Source organism: Pygocentrus nattereri, chromosome 1 (genome assembly GCF_015220715.1).
Source record: "Pygocentrus nattereri isolate fPygNat1 chromosome 1, fPygNat1.pri, whole genome shotgun sequence".
Classification (NCBI taxonomy): domain Eukaryota; kingdom Metazoa; phylum Chordata; class Actinopteri; order Characiformes; family Serrasalmidae; genus Pygocentrus; species Pygocentrus nattereri.
The window spans coordinates 48,972,957-48,992,728 of NC_051211.1; the positions used below are offsets into that span (position 1 = coordinate 48,972,957).

Consider the following 19,772-nt stretch of genomic DNA (forward strand, 5'->3'; position numbering starts at 1 on the left):
TGAGTGCAGGTGTAAAGTGGAGGGGGGGTGATTAGGATGTGTGGGCTTTAACCCACCCTGATTGACTGCGGATTAGATCGCGTCCTCTACAATAATGTGATACAAATAAATGTTGCATATAAACCATAAACAAGCATTCCTTTGCTGTTGTAAGAAAACCTTGCACTTCTGAAATGGTGACTTTATAGAAGGAAAAACACTGATTAATGCAGGTTAAGGGAATGCGATGTTATGCAGAGTAATTTTAGAGCATTTCTATGGATCCATTATGAAATATTCACACACTGTGGTGTTAAAGTATGGTTTTGATATAGGATTACTAAATGAATGTATCCTTGATCTGGGTGCTTCAGTGCACAGCTATTGTAGATTGTGAAACAATAGAGATGTGTGTGCACATGCGTGTGCGGTGCTGGTGTCAGCAGGTGCCTGCTGTGTAGGAGGAGTCAGTGAGTGCCTGGCAGATCATTCTCCTGACCTTGCCAATGAGAGAGAAGGAGGACAGTGTGTCTGTGTGCGTGAGAGTGACAGAAGGAGCAGTCCTAGTTTGTGCACTGCAGTTCTCCTGCATAGTGCCGGAATACATGTGGCTGTAATAGCACAGGGATCTACCTGGCACTCTGCCAGAGAGAAGAGGAGGAAGATAGGATGTCAATAGTGCATGTGTACTGCAGGGAGCCAGCACAGTAAGTATAATTACATATAAATCATCTATACCATCAGCTGTTTGTGCGTTAATGGATATATGTGTGTGATCATATATGTTTATGTGGGTGGTTGTTTGTTGCTGATGTTCAGTGCTGCTCTGTTCTGAATGAGGAGCATTGTGTTGTAACGTAGAACAGTGCTGCTTTTGAGATCACTGGCTATCTGGCATCTGCCTTTTTTACAGTCTACATTTGCTTCTAACCACAAGAGCGAAGAGGAGGATACAGTTGAATTAAATGGGGCTTTTTGTTTGCACAGGCATATGTGTAATGTGGGAGAATGGGGGGTTGGGGTCTTCCTGCACTATCATCAGTTTGTGGAGTGGGCATACAGTTGATTGGAGGGGCTGGTAATCGATCCCTGCTCTGCAGAACAAACCTCGCCCGCTCTCATCTGTTCTTTGAGATGGCATGCTGTCAGTCACACTCAGGACTTGAGTAGTAGCTGTCTGGTAAATTCTGTAGGAACAGAAAAAAGCCCTGCAAGTTGCTGTAATCCACTTGAAAGGGGAATTCCACCCATTTTTCTAAATTTCAGCAAAACAGTCGCTGAGGTGTGAGCAAAGTCATTAAGAGCAGTCTGACCTGAAATGGCGTATTGTAGAGAAACTCAGAAATTCTGTAGAACTGTGATAGGAACTAGATGGGATGATGTCTACAACACACAGATATAGCTATTTTTGTTTCTATTAAAATGACATTTTTTGTATGGTCATATGTAGAGTTGATAATGGTGAAATAACCATAAAACCAAAAAAATATATATTTTCACTGGGGTCTATTTTGCCTTATGACACCCTGCATGTATCTCTCCACCACTAACTAATTTACAAAAACACATTTTAGGCCAAAACCTTTTCAAAAGTATTATATTGTGATGATGCGAGAACCATCTCATTTACATACATCCTTTTATTCAGCCTGCAAAGGTTTAGCTCCACCTACTCACACTGAAGTTATAAGGGGTGTTTCAGCTCTAAGTGCTTTTAGAATGTGGCGCAATATAGGACAACCAATCAGAATATACATCAGTCATAAAGGCACAGTAACAAAAACAGCCTTAATTGGAAGGGATAAGGAAAGGTTTGAAAAAGTATGTAAAAATGAATTAGGACTGTTTAATTGGACATCTGATGACAAAAAGTAAAAGGAAAATGTAAGATATGGGCCCTAAACATTAAACATTACTCATGCATGTTATTGATCTGTGACCGACATGTGCAGCTTAATCCCCAGACTACGGTGTTTTAGGTCAGCCACACCATTAAGACTCCTTCATTGACCTCTGGCCAGGCCAGCCAGGACCCAGCAGGTAATCTCTCCTGAAAGCCAGTCATCCCATAAGACTGCTCCCACCTGTTTTTATGTGTGGGTTGTGTGCTTGGCTCACTCTAGATTTAACAGCTGCAGATCTCAGATTGGAGCGAGGACTGTGTGTGCATGTGCGTTTTGGCTCTAGACTCAGCGGCAGATCTGTGTGTAAGTGTGTATGTGTAACTGATGACTGTCATTATGTAGGCTTGAAGGGAAAAGAGCACATAGCTGATGCCTGAGACAAGGTTTTATGATAGTTTTAAGAAGTTTTGGCCTAAAACATATACATTATATATATATATATTTTTTTTTTAAGCCTTTATGACAGAGATACATGCAGGGAGCTGTTTTCAGATTTACCACTATTTCACCCCAACCAATATTACATATAAACACTCAAAACACGTACACTGGTCATTATGGAGATGGCTACATTTGTGTCAGTAAGTTTTTCTACGATGAACTATTTCACATCAAGCCACTCTGAATGACTTTACATCTTAAAAATTGATTTATGCAGACATTTGAAAAACTGGAATTCCCCTTTATGCATAGAGCCTTTATAAATTGTACTAGGGGTGTGTGTGTGTGTGTGTGTGTGTGTGTGTGTGTGTGTGTGTGTGAGAGAGCGCAACAGCTTGTGTGCAACAGTCACTCATAATCCCTCTTTTCTTTGGATGGCACTCCTCATGTTAAAGGGGAATTCAGCCAATTGTATAAATTTTCAGTACAGTAATAATATTAAGATTTAAACAAAGCCATTGAGAGTGCTTTGAGAATTGTTCACAGTGGTGGTGATAGGAACCAGACATCTGAATTGTTTAATGCCTCTAAAAGTTCCCTCATGAAGCTTGTGTCCTTAAACATGTTTTTAAAGTCAGTCATGGTGGAGAGATACATGCAGGGGGTTGTAAGGCAAAATAAGCCCCAAGGAAAACATATTTGTGGATGTATTACTATTTTATCAATATCAACATTACATATAAAAACAGAATATGTGTGAAAGTTCGATGGATGAACTATTGAATTATGTAGTTAGACATTTTTTTCAATATCAGGGGTCATGTATGTGTGCATGTGCACATCTGTCTATACATGTAACCATACATACACTATATTGCCAAAAGTATTCGCTCGTCTGCCTTTACACGCATATGAAATTGAGTGACATCCTATTCTTAATCCATAGGGTTTAATATGATGTCAGCCCGCCCTTTGCAGTTATAACAGCTTCAACTCTTCTGGGAAGGCTTTCCACAAGGTTTAGGAGTGTGTTTATGGGATTTTTTGACTGTTCTTCCAGAAGCGCTTTTGTGAGGTCTGACTCTGATGTTGGACGAGAAGGCCTGGCTCACAGTCTCCACTCTAATTCATCCCAAAGGTGTTCTATTGGGTTAAAGTCAGGTCTCTGTGCAGGCCAGTCAAGTTCTTCCACCCCAAATTTGCTTATCCATGTCTTTATGGACCTTGTTTTATGTACTGGTGCGCAGTCATGTTGGAACAGGAAGGGGCCGTCCCCAAACTGTTCCCACAAAGATGGGAGCATGAAATTGTCCAAATCCTGAAAAACCCCACACCATAATCCCCCCTCCACCAAACTTTTCACTTGGCACAATGCAGTCAGACAAGTACCGTTCTCAGTGGCGGCGCTTTACACCACTGCATTCAACACTTTGCACTGCGCTTGGTGATATAAGGCTTGGATGCAGCTGCTCAGCCATGGAAACCCATTCCATGAAGCTCTCTACGCTGTTCTTGAGCTGATCTGAAGGCCACATGAAGTTTGGAGGTCTATAGTGATTGACTCTGCAGAGAGTTGGTGACCTCTGCACACTATGCGCCTCAGCATCCGCGGACCCCGCTCTGTCATTTTACATGGCCGACTACTTCATGGCTGAAGTTTGCTGTCGTTCCCAATCGCTTCCACTTTGTTATAATACCACTGACAGTTGACTGTGGAATATTTAGTAATGAGGAAATTTCATGACTGGACTTGTTGCACAGGTGGCGTCTGATCACGGTACCACGCTGGAATTCACTGAGCTCCTGAGAGCGACCCATTCTTTCACTAATGTCTGTAGAAGCAGTCTGCAGGCCTAGGGGCTTGGTTTTATACACCTGTGTCCATGGAAGTGATTGGAACAAATGAATTCAATGATTTGGATGGGTGAGTGAATACTTTTGGAAATATAGTGTATCTGGAGAGGCAGTGAGGTAAATACCTACACTCTCCAACACAATGATGAAACTCATGCATGCCTAATTACACTGTATGTTCCACTTTTTCACTGTCTCCTTACTACTGTTACACAAAGCTTCGGACTGAAAGAGAGAGCAGCTTAAAGCACCTTTAAGAAGAGCACAGGAGAGAACCTGTGAGAGAATGAGTGTGAAGATTGCTGCTGCATTATCTCCCCTGAGAGTGCCCTCATATAGAACTGGACCTGAGCACCAAGTGACCTGAATCTGGCTGCAATCTCCCTCCTCTCCACATGTAGGCGTATTTCTATCGATTTGGAACATTTCTTCCAGATGTAGCTCTCTGAAAGACGGAGCAGTGGACAGAGGATTATTCCTATTGGCTGACAGTGCTGTCAATTACATATATTATACATAAGACCTGCCTCAGAATATTGAGATGCTTAAACTGCCACAAGCAGTCTGCAAGGCAAATATGCCTTACTGTGGAGCCCAGCTGGTGACATCGCCTATGATTAAAATAATGCGTGGCCATGACTTACTAAGGTGTGAGAACGAGATAATAGCCGCAACTTAGTAAGGCGTGGAAACAAGATAATTAAGTTGTGGCCGCAACTTAGCAAGGCATGCGAACAAGATCATAATGTGTGGCCACGACTTAGTATGGTGTGGGAATGAGATAATTAAGTCTTGACCACAGTATAATAATGCATGATCTCGTTTCCAGACCTTACTAAGTTGTAGTCACAACTTAATGATCTCGTTCCCAAGCCTTAAGTAAGTCGTGGCCACAGACTAGGATCTCATTCCCATGCGTTAATGCTAGATCCTAGTCTGTGGCATTGTTTTTATTTACATAATGTGCAGTCTGACCAGGTGTGGTGACCACTGCTTAGGTCACTACACCACATATCCTACAGTTCAATATATGCACATTTTGCTAAAGCTGCTGCAAGCAGACTCCTACCAGTTCTCTTATGTGCTTATGCTTTTAAATCAATAATAAATGACAGACTTAAGATTTACTACGATTGCCAGTTCAGTCAACTTTAGCAGAGGGATCACAAACTACACACAAGACACACCTCTCTTCCCTCTTAGCCAATCAAACTAATCCACCCCTGACAGCAGGTTGGTGTCCTGCAGTGCTTAGAGGAACATTTTAACAGCAGCACTCATGCAGTTCACATGGTGTCATACATTTGGAGCTGTACGGATGAGTCTGTGACAGAGCAGCATGACTTGTAATTGTTTGGGATGCTAGTTCCTATGGTGGAGGGTGAAATGGAGGGCGTGTAAGAGTAAGTGTCCTGCTCATGCTCAGCTGCTTAAGGTAAGTGGCTTTTCCCAGTGTTGGGTGCCTACACCCCTCCAGTAGAAAACTCAATGTATAATGCAGTGTTTCCTATCTTGGGTGCAGTTTCATGTTGTCTTGCCTTCAGAGTCATATCATTAACATATGGTCAAATCCTTCTTGAGCTGAATCAGCTGTTAGAGCTGAGAAAACATGTAATTGTGCTTTTTATATTGTGCAGGTGAGCTGCAAGACTGCCAGTAAAGCGCTGTAATGAATATAATGACTAGATTCGGTATCATCTCAGAGTCCAAGATTCTTTGAAACAGAGACTGTCAGGAAAAAAAAGGGCACTAAATGTCACTGGGGTGGTACACTCAATGTTATCTCTCCAGTACCTTTAGTAGGGGCCATATTGCTACTGTCTTGACACCAGGCTTCTTGTTTTATTATTCTATTTTAAAATATCACATTATGACAAGGTACAAATGTGTACGCTTTCAATAGTAACCTAAATGCATTGTACTGTAAAACTCGCAGTTGGACCTTGTTGTGCCTTTGAAGGTATGCTTACATTGTTTGTACCCTGATAAGCAGATGTATCTATAAAGTGCTTTTCTTCTGGCAGTTTAGACTGAATTTCCCATTCATAAATGAACAGTAACATATCATAATAGGTCATCAAGAGTTAAACCCCCCCAGACAGTTAAGATCACTAAATGCATTAAAAGTCTGCACATGTCTGTTTGGTTAAGCAAAGGGGTTAATAATTGGCCTCATGCTGCAGTTTCTCTCTGAACCACTGCTTCACTGCCTCTCTCTCTCTCTCTCTCTCTCACTCTCACTCTCTCACTCTCACTCTCACTCTCTCTCTCTCTCTCTCTCTCTCTCTCTCTCTCACTCTCTCACTCTCACTCTCTCTCTCTCTCTCACTCTCTCTCTCTCTCTCTCTCTCTCTCTCTCACTCTCACTCTCTCACTCTCACTCTCACTCTCTCTCTCTCTCTCTCTCTCTCTCTCACTCTCTCACTCTCACTCTCTCTCTCTCTCTCTCACTCTCACTCTCTCTCTCTCTCTCTCACTCTCTCTCTCTCTCTCTCTCTCTCTCTCTCTCTCACACACACACACACACACACACACACACACACACACACACACACACACACACACACACACAGACACACACACACACACACACACACACACACACACACACACACGCGCACCATTCTAGTTTAGTTTCTGGTGCACATACTGGTCATGCAGTATTGTTACATTAACAGGTGGCGTAGCATCAGGCACGTTCACAGATAGACCTCCAGAGGGGTCTGCAAGTGTCCCCTTGGTTGTTGTGTATAAATACACTTTTCAGTGAGTCAAAGCACAACTTCACACCAAGAACACACCTGCTGGGTCAGTTTGAACTCCACAAGCTTCATCAGACACACACATCACCACCTAGCCGGAAATCTCACCAAATCATGATAACCTGTTTAGGAAAGTGTCAGATTCCATAAACAGCCAAAATTACGGGGCTGTAAGGGGCACAAAAGCAAGACCAATCCCATTTTGCCCCTTGCCCTTACCACTTAGCCCTTACCCCTCCATTTCGCACGGTCACATCTAGGCGTGGTGTGTCCTGATTTTTGTTGAGATAGAGGGGCAGGGTGAAGTGTTAGAGCTACATGGCCCTCCAAATGGAGGTTATTCAGTGACTCACTCCAAGCACATATGATTCCCCAAATACAGGGTGATTCAAAAAGATTCATCCGATTTTAAAGCACCATATTTATACAACCATGTGAACCAATTGAAAGAGGGGTCATCGAGTTTCTGACTGTCACCGGAGGATGGCTCCCTTCAGTCTGTGAGGGAATGTGACCCCTGAGCAGAAAGTGTTTTGCAATCTACACTGCAACATGATTTTCATAGGCAGTGAACCTCCAACAGCTCAGAGCACTCGTTCTTGGTTCCACAGCACTGGATGATGTCCCGAATTGCAGTGAAAGAGCCGTGAGTGCAGTGACACCCTGCTCTCCCTCCCTCGCTAGTTTTCGGTGAAGTGACCATAGTGGGTAAACTTACATCCTAGTGTGCAGGAGATGGGGTTCAAATCCCTGCTTGGAAAGAAATGCTGTTATTTAATGTTACCTTGTGAAGAACCCAGTGCCAGTTTACACTGTCTCGCTTGATAATAGTCTGCAATATCCATCCATCCATTTTCTAAGCCGCTTCTCCCTCAGGGTCGCGGGGGGATGCTGGAGCCCACCCCAGCAGTCATCGTGCAGAAGGCAGGATACACCCTGGACAGGTCGCCAGTCCATCGCAGGGCATCTTTGCAATATGTGCAGTATAATTAATAAATCAATGTTTTTTTGCATTTATATTTTTCTGTTTTCTTTGAACTCCTGGCCTCCAAAATTGTCTGTGTACAGGCCTGTGTAGTGTAGCAGATGGTATTTAGTGAATAATACTGCTGCCCTCCACATGATTCCTGCCCTCCACATGATTCAGCTATAGAGCTGGATGTGTGACAGCAGTCATTAATTTCTCCTCCATTGTGTTTAAAATGAATGAACGAAGCCCCCCCCCCCCCCCCCCCCCCCCGGTACGTTATCGTGCTGCGTGGTGAACTTTTTTAACAGTAACAGAGCATAAGGCTGTCATTCAGTCAATGCATGACGACTGTAACCTGTTGCTTAGCATCAGTGATTGACCATTGAAAGTGTGTCATGCCCAGTTGGCCCTAACTGGCCCTTCTCAGTGCCTGTTCAGCTAATTGAGCCAGTTAACCTGGTGGTGGAGGCCAGCAGTGAGGGCAAGTTCTCTGATTGGCTGTTCAGCCTTGTGAATCAGCGCAGAGAAAAACAGAAGGGAGCAAAGCTCGCTGTGGAGCTTATTAGCGTACTAGTCTGTCTCAAAGTCCTTGTGGTTTGTGGTTTTGCTCAGTGCACAATAGCAGAAGTCTTTGTGACTTTGTCTCTAAAACGTCTCCTGGTTTTTGATTACATCAGTATGCGCCAGCTGGGGGGGCGGGGTAATATTAACTAACAATAATATCATATTTCACCTTCCACCCCATCCCCTCCCCACCCATCATTGAGAGTAAATGCTCAGCTAGCTCAGAGACCCTCCCTGATTCCGTGTTTCAATTTGAAGGAAATTCTTTTTGAAGTGTAAGGAGTTTGATGGAGTTGATGCAGTACAGAAACGTTTAAAAACAACTAAGCTGCAAAACCTTCTGGTTTTGAATTCATTGTTTTCGTGATGACATTACATGAGTAAACCTATGCAGCCTACAGGAGCTCAACCCTGCCCATTCATGCCAAAGTTGTAAGACTGTTTCAGATTTTTCAGATTGCTTTTTGAATGAGGCAAAATACATGGCAGTCAACCAGAACAGAGCTCATTTAGCTATCTCAGCCTGAAAGAGACAGTAATGAATACCCCCTTTTTAATAAACTACTGTAAAAATGGATAATGGCTATTTTCCAGTGGTGGACAATAACAAAAGAAATGTAATTCATTACTGTACTTAAGTATTTTGGGTGTCTGTACTGTAGTATTTCATTATGGGTGACTTTTCACTTTCACTTCACTACATTTATAAGTCAAATATCTTACTTTTTACTCCACTACATCATGTGAAATGTGCATAAAAACGTAACATGTCAAAACAAAAGAGCAAAAGAAAAAGCAAGAACACCAATCAGGGCACCAATTTGAGCTTGGTTTGACCTGTTGGATCATTCCAACATAAATGATGGAAGAAACTCCTGACTTTAACTAAATTTTGTGTAAATAGACCACAGTATAGAAATATGTCCACATATGCAGCTGTGTTTTGTTTTGGCTACTTTATGTTTATGAACATAAACCTACAGATGCAGTATAGCAAAGGAAAACTCATTTGTGATCCTGTGAGTTTTTATTAAACTTAAACTTGTTTAAAATTAAACAAATTTTATTTTAATTAAGTTGTAAATAAATCTGAAACTGAAACTTTTCTTGTGTGTAAAAAGTGATTTCCTGATGGAAACTGTTTACCTTCAGTGTTTTGTGCTTATGATCATTTTAATAGACGTCAGCGTCACTAATTAATGACGTTCTATTAAAAGACTGGTTTACCAAGAGAGACACTGGAGGAGTTTCACCTGAAATGAGTTCATGAAGCCAGTCTTGTTGTAAAAATGATAACAGGACATCAGAGCCAGAATTACTCTTTTAGTACTTTTACTTTATACTTAAGTACATTTGAAGGCAAATACTTTAGTACTTTTACTCAAATTGAGGTCTAAAGGGAGGAACTTCTACTTTTACTGGAGTAGTATTTTAGCTAGGGTATTTCTACTTGAACTCAGCACATGGTTTCATTACATAAACTGCATAAGTAGACCTCAGCAGGAAAATATGTAAGAAAAATGTAAGATATGAGCTCTTTATCTTTCCTCCCTAATATTTCCTCAACAGGGTTGAACTTTGGCATATATATTTAGTCTAGTAGTGCTTCTATGTGGTATTGGCTAAAAAGTGCATTCAGTTTTGCACATTTGAGAAATGGGACACACTTGGACACTTACTGGAAAGAACAATTATGTGCACACAAGTATACAAACCACACAGTTTGACTGTGAGATTGTACTGCAAAAACATTAAAGATTAGATTAAAGGACCCTTATTAGTCCCACAATGGGGAAAGTTCACCTCCGCAATCTAACCCATGCATGCAGTGAAACACCACATACACACTAGTGAAGACAATCACTAGGGGGCAGTGAGCACACTTGCCTGGAGTGGTGGGCAGCCCTATCTGTAGTGCCCCGGGGACAGGTGAGGGTTAGGTGCCTCGCTCAAGGGTACCTCAGTAACGTCCTGTCGGCTCAGGGGATCGAATTGGCGTCCTTCCAGTCGCAGGGATGGTTCCTTAACTGCGAACCTACGACTGCCTCAATAAAATGTGCAGGAGGTGTGTGGTATTCCCTGGACTAGGGCTGGTGCTGGGTGATCCGTTCATTCAGAACATCCAAGAATAGATAAACAGTGAGGAGTTCTGAGCCCTGAAACAAAGAGATAATCACACTTCAAGAAACTAAAAACAGCCCTCCACAGCACATGCTTAAATGGGCTTAAAACTAGTATTTAACCTGTTAACACTCCAGGTTTATTTAAGGCAAAGGCCTATTATTCAGTAGGTACAGGGACATCAGTGCAAACTAAAGGAGCTTTTCTCAGGTTATAGAACTGTGTAATAAAGCTTTGGGCCTACCGGCTTGTTTTGCCCATGGCTTGTTATTTCATATGTTATGTAATGTTCTGTAGTGCAGCATTGCATCCCTCAGCCTCATCAGTTCACATTTTTGTATACTTTTTATGTTTTCGCTCGTCAGTGTTCTTTTTCTACGGTACCCAGCATGCATAATGCAAATACTTTACACAGCACTTTATACAGCTACTGCGAATCCACCATAGCAGAAAAGTAACCCTGTATGTTAGCACCTTCTCTTTCACATGTCCTCAGGGCCTGTTTGCTCTCTCTACTCCTGGCTGGTTTTCATTTTTGGTCTTTTTATTGTGTATTTTCATGCTCATTTCTCTCATCCTTCTCCTTTTTGAACTCTTCCTGACTTTTCTCAGCTTCTGTAATGCTTTTTCAGCCTCACCCAAAGACTCTTGCATGAATAGTCTTTTATTTGCTGATTTTTCTGGCATGCATCTAAACTGGATTACAGTGTTGCCAAATACTAGGAACCGTGAACCACTCAGCATGAAGTAATGTTTTGTCACATAATTCCATTTATGAGGGGATCGATATTTGCTGGATTTCTAGGGTTACTTTCTCTAATATGAACCTAATTTACTGAGCTGTGTTCTAATATGATGGATCTCCATATTTATACTCATTCACTCCCTGAAAGGTTTCTGCCAGGGCCTTTGAGCTCATCCTCTTCAAGCTAGATTTGAGTTCGATATAGAACTGCTTGGGCCTCAAGTGGTTCAATACGGATATGAAATCTCTAATGAATATTAGAGGTCTAGGGTCTAGAAAAGGGGTCGGCAACCCCGTATGTGGCTTTTTTACTGCCCTGTTGCAGCTCCACAGCAGAAGTAGATACGGTATTTAGGAAAAATCTAAATAATCCTCATTTACAGTAAAATTAAGCTCTGCTGATCGTTCGACAAAGTTTTAACATTAAATGATCTTAAACACTGGAGTTAATGTAGAACTGCTGATTCCCCCTTTAACCCTGAAGGTTTGGTGCGCAGACTGCTGGTTACCTTAGCAACACAGACAACCTTTTTGTTGGAAGGGCAAAATGGTTCTTCCTAAAATTTGGGTTGCCGACACCTGACCTAGAATGCAATGTTAGGAGATTTAGTCACTTCTGGAACATCAGGCCTTCATCAAGACTCAAATACAGAAATGGAAAATAGAAATATGCTAATAGAAATAGAACATCTGTGGAAAGACGTGAGGTGTTCTGAATCCCAGGAACTGGTCAAACTACCCTGCATTAATAGTGGTCATGTTTAAAGCTGTTCTTGTCTTTAACAGTAATTAACATGTTAATTATGACACTTATCTATAAAATCAAAAAGACAACTCACTGAAATAATGATTTAAAAGTCGGGTATTTTCAGAGCACATTGGACGTCTTGTAAACATCAGAAAGAAGGTCTGGCTCGATGTTTAGTCTCAAATTCAAAAGTTCTCTTTGAATATTCTTTTAATGTGCTCACAATCATCAGATTCATCTGCTTGGGGAAGGGGTCTGAAGCATAGCCCACATTACAAAGGCCCAATCCCATTTCAACCCCTTGCCCCTAACACTTAGCCCTTAGCCCTCTATTTTGCACATTCACGTCTAGGGGTAGGGTGTCCCAATTCTTGTTGAGATAGAGGGGTAAGGCGAAGTGTTAGGGCTACATGGCCCTCCAAATGGAGGTTTTTCAGAGACTCCAAACAGAGTGTTATGAGAAAAAAATGAAAAAAGACTGAGGCTGAGCAAGTGACCAAAGAAACCCACAAATGTGAGAATTTCTCCATTAAAAATTACAATAACCACTGTATCATCTCAATTTAATGTTGTTTCAATGTATTATGGTCATTTTCTTCATAACAAGCACAAAAAATTGCTAATAGCATGCTAATGTCTCAGTAGCTAGCTAGCTAATTGTCCCATTCCACCTTAAATAGTCCAGCAGTTCTGACGCCAGAAGCGCCAGAATGTAACTGCTACACAATTTAAGGTGGCACAGGAAAATTCGAACAAGAAGTTGGTGAATAGTTGACTTCAGCTTCGTATCACCAAAGAATTAGTGGTGGGCAATAATAAATAATTGCCCCCCCTCTTTGAAGGCATATAATGCTGTAAATGTAACTAAAGCCCAGCAGCGAGGAGCTGAATTTTACCCTCCTCTGCTGTCACTGAAGACCAGCCAAGTCGCCTACAGAGCAGGGCTTGTAGCTGTTAATGTAGTAATGGTTTTTTTTTTTTTGAGGATTGTCCAATTTTGTAGGGCAAGATTTCAGTTCCAAGATATTAGGGTGACACTCAAAAACAAGGGGTAAGAGTAAAAAGAAGAAATGGGATGGGGCCAAATTATTCTTCCACACGTTGTGTGCAATGACACATTTCCACCAGAGGGGTCTCCAAAGTTTCAAATGATTTGGAGTGTCATTGATTTGTGACCCAGGCCTTCTCATTCAGCATCATAAGCTTTTTGACTGAATGGGCCCAAATTCCCCGAAGAATGGAGGCTGTTATAGCTACAAAGGGGACCAACTCCATATTAATGCCAATGGTTTTGGAATGGGATGTCGAACATGCTCAAATAGGTGTGATGGTCAGGCATCCACATACTTTTGGCCATGTAGTGTATATGAATGTGTGTATGAGCCTCTCTGTCCCTGTTCACTTCCCTATCAGTTTGCAATGTTTAGCACTGTTTGTGCTGCAGTATCAGTCGTACTGAATGAGTCATTGTGGTGGAAATTTACTGACGTACATCACATTCAGTTACAGCTTAACAGAACTGACACATCAGTTTGTGACAAGGGTTTTATTTTTTGCGTTTGTTAACTTTTAATTAGTTCAACCCAATACAACCAATAAAAATGACAGTCATCTTCCTTTTTTTCTCCCTCTCTTTCTGCCCCTGTCCTTCTGTCAGGTGCGGTGTGAGTGTGGTGGGATGAGATGGGCGACGGGCAGCAAGGGGAGGGGGTGGGGGGCGAGTGTCGGCCCCATGCCCTGTTCGACAGCTTTGTGCAGGCGTCGACGTGCAGAGAGACGCTGCGGGCGTTTCAGGAGCTGTGCAGAGAGCTGAAGCTGCAGCCTGGAGGCAAACCGTTCTTCTACCACACCCTGAGGAACAGACTGCACTACTGGAGGGCCAAAGCTCTGTGGGCCAAGCTGGACAAACGTGCCAGCCAAAAAGAGTACCAAAGGGGACGGGCCTGTACCAACACCACGGTAAAGCCCACATGTGCACACGCAGGGAAAGTTTGATAATACACTGGTAAATCGGCCTAAAGCACAGAAGCACCGGATGCAGCTCCTATTAACCCTTACATGTCTAGAGTTATTGTTGTTTTGCAGTACATCCAGTTTATGTTACAGAGATTTTTACACGTAAGTTCATAATAACGTAGATACAGGTGTATGCGAACTATTAGGCGCCTCTTATCAAATTACATATATTTTGTTGATTTTTCCATGTGAGAGTAAGTTAACACATCCTCGACACCAGGGGTGCACAACTCGGGTGCTGGAGGGCTGGTGTCCAGCACAGTTTGGTGATTTACCTGCTTTAACACCCGATTACACTTAAATGTTAACTGCCTGTTACGTGGGTGTGTTTGAGCAGGGAAACTGTCACGACCGGCCCCTCCCAGTCCTGTCCATGTGCTCCTTTGTTTTGGTTTTCAGTCCTGCCCTCTTGTTTCGTGACTCCACTCCTGATTGTCTCCACCTGTGTTTCCACCTGTCCCTCGTTTACCCTCATGTATTTAAGACCTGTGTTTTCCCCTGTTTGGTTGCAGGTCTTTGTTTGGATGTATTGTGTTGTATTGTATTCTTGTGTTGTTTGGTTCTTGTTTGAGGTTCTGTGTTTGTTTACCATGTCTGCACCCCGATCTCTTCGCGTTGTCTCTATAAACCTGGACTGTCATGGCCACGATCCTGGATTTGCCCTTAATAAAAGTCGCTTATCTCAGCATATGCGTCCGCCTCCTCGCCCCCCATCATTACAGAAACTAGCAAACTATGCTGGACACCGGCCCTCCAGGACTAGAGTTGTGCACCCCTGTTCTACACAAAGAGTGTCCAGTCTTGTCCATAAAGGTCTGGTGAGGATGGAGGTTTACAATTACCGTTTATTTGCTGAATTTAATATTTTGAGGAAAAATAAAACAAAATGTCCAAAGGTTATGGCACATTGTATATAGTTCTGTTTTCTTTTTTTTCCAAATATGTTTAACTCAGTCAACAATCAGGTACTGTGCATTACAACTTGCAGATAAAGGCCATATTTGAGCTGTATTAGCTTATCTTCACTTACAAAATCAACAAAACATGAAATTCATTCAGACTTTTGCATACAACTGTGTGCTTACAGGTTCAACTTTGTTCTGTAATGTTTGATGTCAGAAAATGTAAATAAATAAGCAAATAAATTCTTTTTTATACAATTCCTTACAAAGTTTGTCTCTTCTGCTCACTTGTTTGTCAGTGTCTGATAATAGGTGCAGGGCCGTGTGGGCTTCGCACAGCGATCGAGCTGAGTTTCCTGGGAGCGAGGGTGGTGCTGCTGGAGAAGAGAGATGCTTTCTCCCGAAACAACGTCCTCCACCTGTGGCCCTTCACCATTCAGGACCTGCGTGGCCTAGGAGCCAAAAAGTTTTATGGAAAGTTCTGCGCTGGAGCCATTGATCACATTAGTGAGTGATCTGAGCAGTTTTTGTGGTTGTGTGATTTGTGTGTGTTTGACATAATGACAGTCTGTCTCTTTGGTCATGTTTATATTGGAGTTGATGTATTATTTTACATTATTATATTAGCATTGATGCAGCACATTTTATGACTAATTTAAAAAAGAGCATGGAACTGGCAGCTTATATCTACAACTTATTGAGCTGTATGTCAGACTCAAACTCCTTTAACAGTAAACAAAATGTGGTTGGTGTAGTGTAGTGGGTAACACCTCTGCCTTCTATGCTGGAAACCGGAGTTCAATCCCTCGCTTGGGCAGGCACCCTACAATATACCAATAAGAGTCCTTGGACAAGACTCCTAACACTACTTTCACCTACCTGTGTAAAAAATGACCAAATTGTAAGTCGCTCTGGATAAGAGCATCTGACAAATGCTGTGAATGTTAGATTAGGGATGCACTGATCCTGACTTTCATGGCTGATTGCAGTTCACTTACAATAAAGGCTGCTTTTATTAGCCTCACTGTGTGGGCTGGATGAGAACATGAAACACTGGAGCACGTTTCCAGTACTTTTTATTAGCCATAGTATTAATGTAAATAACTAGTGTTGTAGCATACAAGTCCAGTTTTGGTCTTGACACCGTAAAATTGGCCTGGTCTTGGCATCATTTGGTCCCGGTCTTGTCTCGGTCTCAGGGTAAGGTGGGCTCTGTTCTCGAGACCAGTCGAGTGCGAGAAACTGAACTTTTTTCTATCATTATTGAGCATCAATAAAACCTTCAAAGAGAATGAAACAGTCATTTGTCCTTAAATCACATTTGTTCACTGCTGATCCATCCATCCATCCATCCATCCATTTTCCAAGCCGCTTCTCCGTCAGGGTCGCGGGGGGGAGCTGGAGCCTATCCCAGCAGTCTTCGGGCGGAAGGCAGGATACACCCTGGACAGGTCGCCAGTCCATCGCAGGGCAGACACACAGACACAGACAGTCACTCACACCTAGGGACAATTTAGCACACCCAATTGGCCTGACTGCATGTCTTTGGACTGTGGGAGGAAACCGGAGAACCCGGAGGAAACCCACGCAGACACGGGGAGAACATGCAAACTCCACACAGAGAGGACCCCGGTCACCCGGCCGGGGAATCGAACCCAGGCCCTCCTTGCTGTGAGGCGACAGCGCTACCCACCACGCCACCGTGCCGCCCCTGTTCACTGCTGATTGAGGATCTAATTGCTATTTCTATGATGGTTGAAGTATTATTTGTTTGTTGATGTTCATTGGTTTCAATGTTGAAACATTTTCTGAGGGCAGATCAGAATGTTATTATTACTAATTAACACTAACTATATTATCTAATGTTACGTTTTACAAAATATATCATTCATTAATATATATCATGCAAATAGAATGATAATGAATGTACAATGAAAAATGAATTTCAGTTTTTCCCTTTACTCTTTTTGTTTTTACATTGTGAAAAAATCTTAATCTGGTCTTGGTCTAGTCTCTGCCTTTTCTGGTCTTGGTCTAGTCTCTGCCTTTTCTGGTCTTGGTTTAGTCTCTGCCTTTTCTGGTCTTGGTCTAGTCTCTTCTGGTCTTAATGTGGGCTCGGACTTAATGTGTCCAGGTCTCGGTCTTGACTATAACACTATAAGTAACATTACTTGGTTTAAATGACATGAATTAAATGAAGTTGTCCACTGAGTTCTGCTGGGGGTGACAGGCTGTTTAGCTCAATTAGTTATGCTTAATTAGGCTGTAATATTGTGGTATAAGTGTAGCAGCAGCATTAAATACAGTGAAAGTTCTCTTACCTGACTCATGATATATTTAATAATGTTTTTATAAAATTTAAAATTGCAACACAGATCAAAAATAGATACAAAACACAGATACCAAATTAGCTTAATTAGTCATCCAATTGTTTGTTTGGAGCTAAAATCCTGGCCAATTCAGATTGTGCATTCCTAAACAAAATTGTTTATGTGGCTCGGAATTTGAGCTGTTTTTGTCAGAATCCTGGAATTGTGATCATGTGCTTTGGAAGTGCAAATGAAAGTTGGTAATATGTAAATCACGATTGATAATCACAATATGAACATAAGTTAGGATTTGTGATTTTTGTGAGGGCTGTACTCCAAAAATCGTATGGATTTTATTGTAAAAAATTACAATCACAATTTATATGGATTTGGATTGCGAAAATTAATTAAATTAAAACCCATTCATTGCATTCATGTTGGATTCCATTTGACAGGACTTTAACTTCTTACATGTGTTCAATAGTACCCACTTACACCAATGAAAGTGAACGACCAAAGCAGAAATATCACATCTGAGATAAAAATCTGAAGGCTTATTAATATGAACATAGACAGATGTCTCACACTGCAGCTTCATAACGGTGAATAAACACATATTTGACTTCTCTGCATGTGTAAACACTGTGTGTGTGTGTGTGTGTGTGTGTGTGTGTGTGTGTGTGTGTGTGTAGGTATCCGACAGCTGCAGCTGATGCTACTGAAGGTGGCTCTGCTCCTGGGTGTGGAGATTCATGTGAACGTGGAGTTCAGGAGGCTGCGAGAACCTCCGGAGAACCAAGAGAAGCAAAGTAACATCACATAACAGACATCGTAATCACTCACCCATTCTTACCATGGAGGAGACGGAGAAGGGATTCAGCACTGATTTGACAGGTGTTTGCATCTGCACAGGTGTTGGCTGGAGAGCTGAGGTCCATCCCACTTCTCACCCAGTGAGTGAGCTGCAGTTTGATGTGGTTATTGGAGCAGATGGCCGGAGGAACACCTTACCAGGTAACACACTCACCTGCTGGTTACATACATTACTGAGGTCTGTTTATATCATCTACTGAAATAACTTTACATTAAATTAAAACATTTCATGTGATTACACCATAGAGTGTATTTCAGGAGTCAGGCTGCATGCGGCTCTTTCACTGCCCTGTTGCGACTCCGCAGCAGGATTAGATTAAAAAGAAAATAAATAAAATAATCCTACTTTGCAGTAAAATAAAGCTTTGCTGATTGACACTGGAGTTTACTGGAGTATACAGATTGTATAACTGCTAGTTCACCCTTTAATCCTGAAGACCCGTGAGACTGCTGGTCACCATAGCAACACAAACAATAGTCTCACCTATGTAGTAGCTAACGAAACGGCAAAGACAAAGATTTAAGATAAACTCTGATAATTCAGAGACAAATTGACAGAGTTATTTGCATTAATAATCACTCCAGCTGGTTTCCTGATACATTTAATCTACACTAAAAAGTCGCGAAGCTGAAGTCTTGTTCACCAGCTTCTCATTTGAATTGTCCCATTCCCCTTTAAAACAGTGCCGCAATTACATTCTGCTGCCTCAGACACCATTTAAGATGGAATAGGGAAAAATTCAGTCTCATGAAAAAGCACAAATTGAGAGAAATTTTAGAAGAAACTGTTCTACTTTTGCTGAATAGTTTCCTGCCAGAGATGCAAAGCAGCCATGGTTCAGCTAAAGCTTAAAGCAGAGCAAAAGTCTGTTTTATTTTTTGCTGTTTATATTAAATTTTTAGCATATTAGCACATACGGAGACAAATTTACAGCCAAGATGGTGAAATGGACATAAATTGTTGCGGCTCCCAAGCTGTATTGATTTTTGGATCTTCTTAAGATTTGGGTTGCCGAGCCCTGTTGTATTCAACCAGCCCGCCTTCACTGCAGGCTACTTATAAAGTTAGTGTTAAGAAAGCTAAACATTTTTAAAGAACAATCTTGGGTGGGTGTCAGGACAAGGTACTGTAGTACTAGCGCAAACTCATATTCAGCCCTGATTCACTTCAGATGAAATACAGCCTACACAGTTTTGCTCACACTACAATGTAGCGTTACGTTCTGTGAAAACATTGTTCATTTTGTCGCCCGTTCCATTTGTAATCTTAGCTGAACATATAAAGGTGTAATGAGATTCTGTATATTGGAGAAGAGATTTATTTAGGTGTTTAAATGATATAATTTCAGTAGTAACTGCTTCATTAAATAAAATGAATAAGATTAACATTAATGTTTTGACCAGCAGCCACTCACCTCTTTACTCAGTGAAGTAGCCTATAATATCATTATTGAGTGCATTGTCATCAGACTCTGTCCTGTTAGTAGATTTTCACTGTTGGGTAGACAGGACAGCTTTTCTTTCTTGGGTGCTTTATTGATGATGGCTGTCTTCTTTTCCATAACTGGGCTGGCCAGAAGGGTGGCCATGCTTTACCTTAGCATGACATTGGCCACCTCTGGTTTTGCCCTTGATTGGATGATA

At 41.8% G+C, this 19,772-nt stretch overlaps 1 protein-coding gene across 4 annotated transcripts in view; it reads left to right on the forward strand.

Moving 5' to 3' along the window:
• The first annotated feature begins 467 nt into the window (after positions 1-467).
• The window catches only part of mical3b (microtubule associated monooxygenase, calponin and LIM domain containing 3b), a 75,811-nt gene continuing 56,506 nt past the window's right edge, over positions 468-19,772 (forward strand). For 2 of the 4 annotated variants that reach the window (XM_037536749.1, XM_037536753.1), the window contains exons 1-5: positions 468-686; positions 13,686-13,987; positions 15,246-15,453; positions 17,948-18,064; positions 18,168-18,269. In XM_037536749.1, the coding sequence (XP_037392646.1) occupies positions 13,712-13,987; positions 15,246-15,453; positions 17,948-18,064; positions 18,168-18,269 (703 nt within the window). In that variant the 5' untranslated portion in view covers positions 468-686; positions 13,686-13,711. The remainder of the gene's footprint in view (positions 687-13,685; positions 13,988-15,245; positions 15,454-17,947; positions 18,065-18,167; positions 18,270-19,772) is intronic. The other 2 variants (XM_037536744.1, XM_017698945.2) reach the window with 1 other exon arrangement.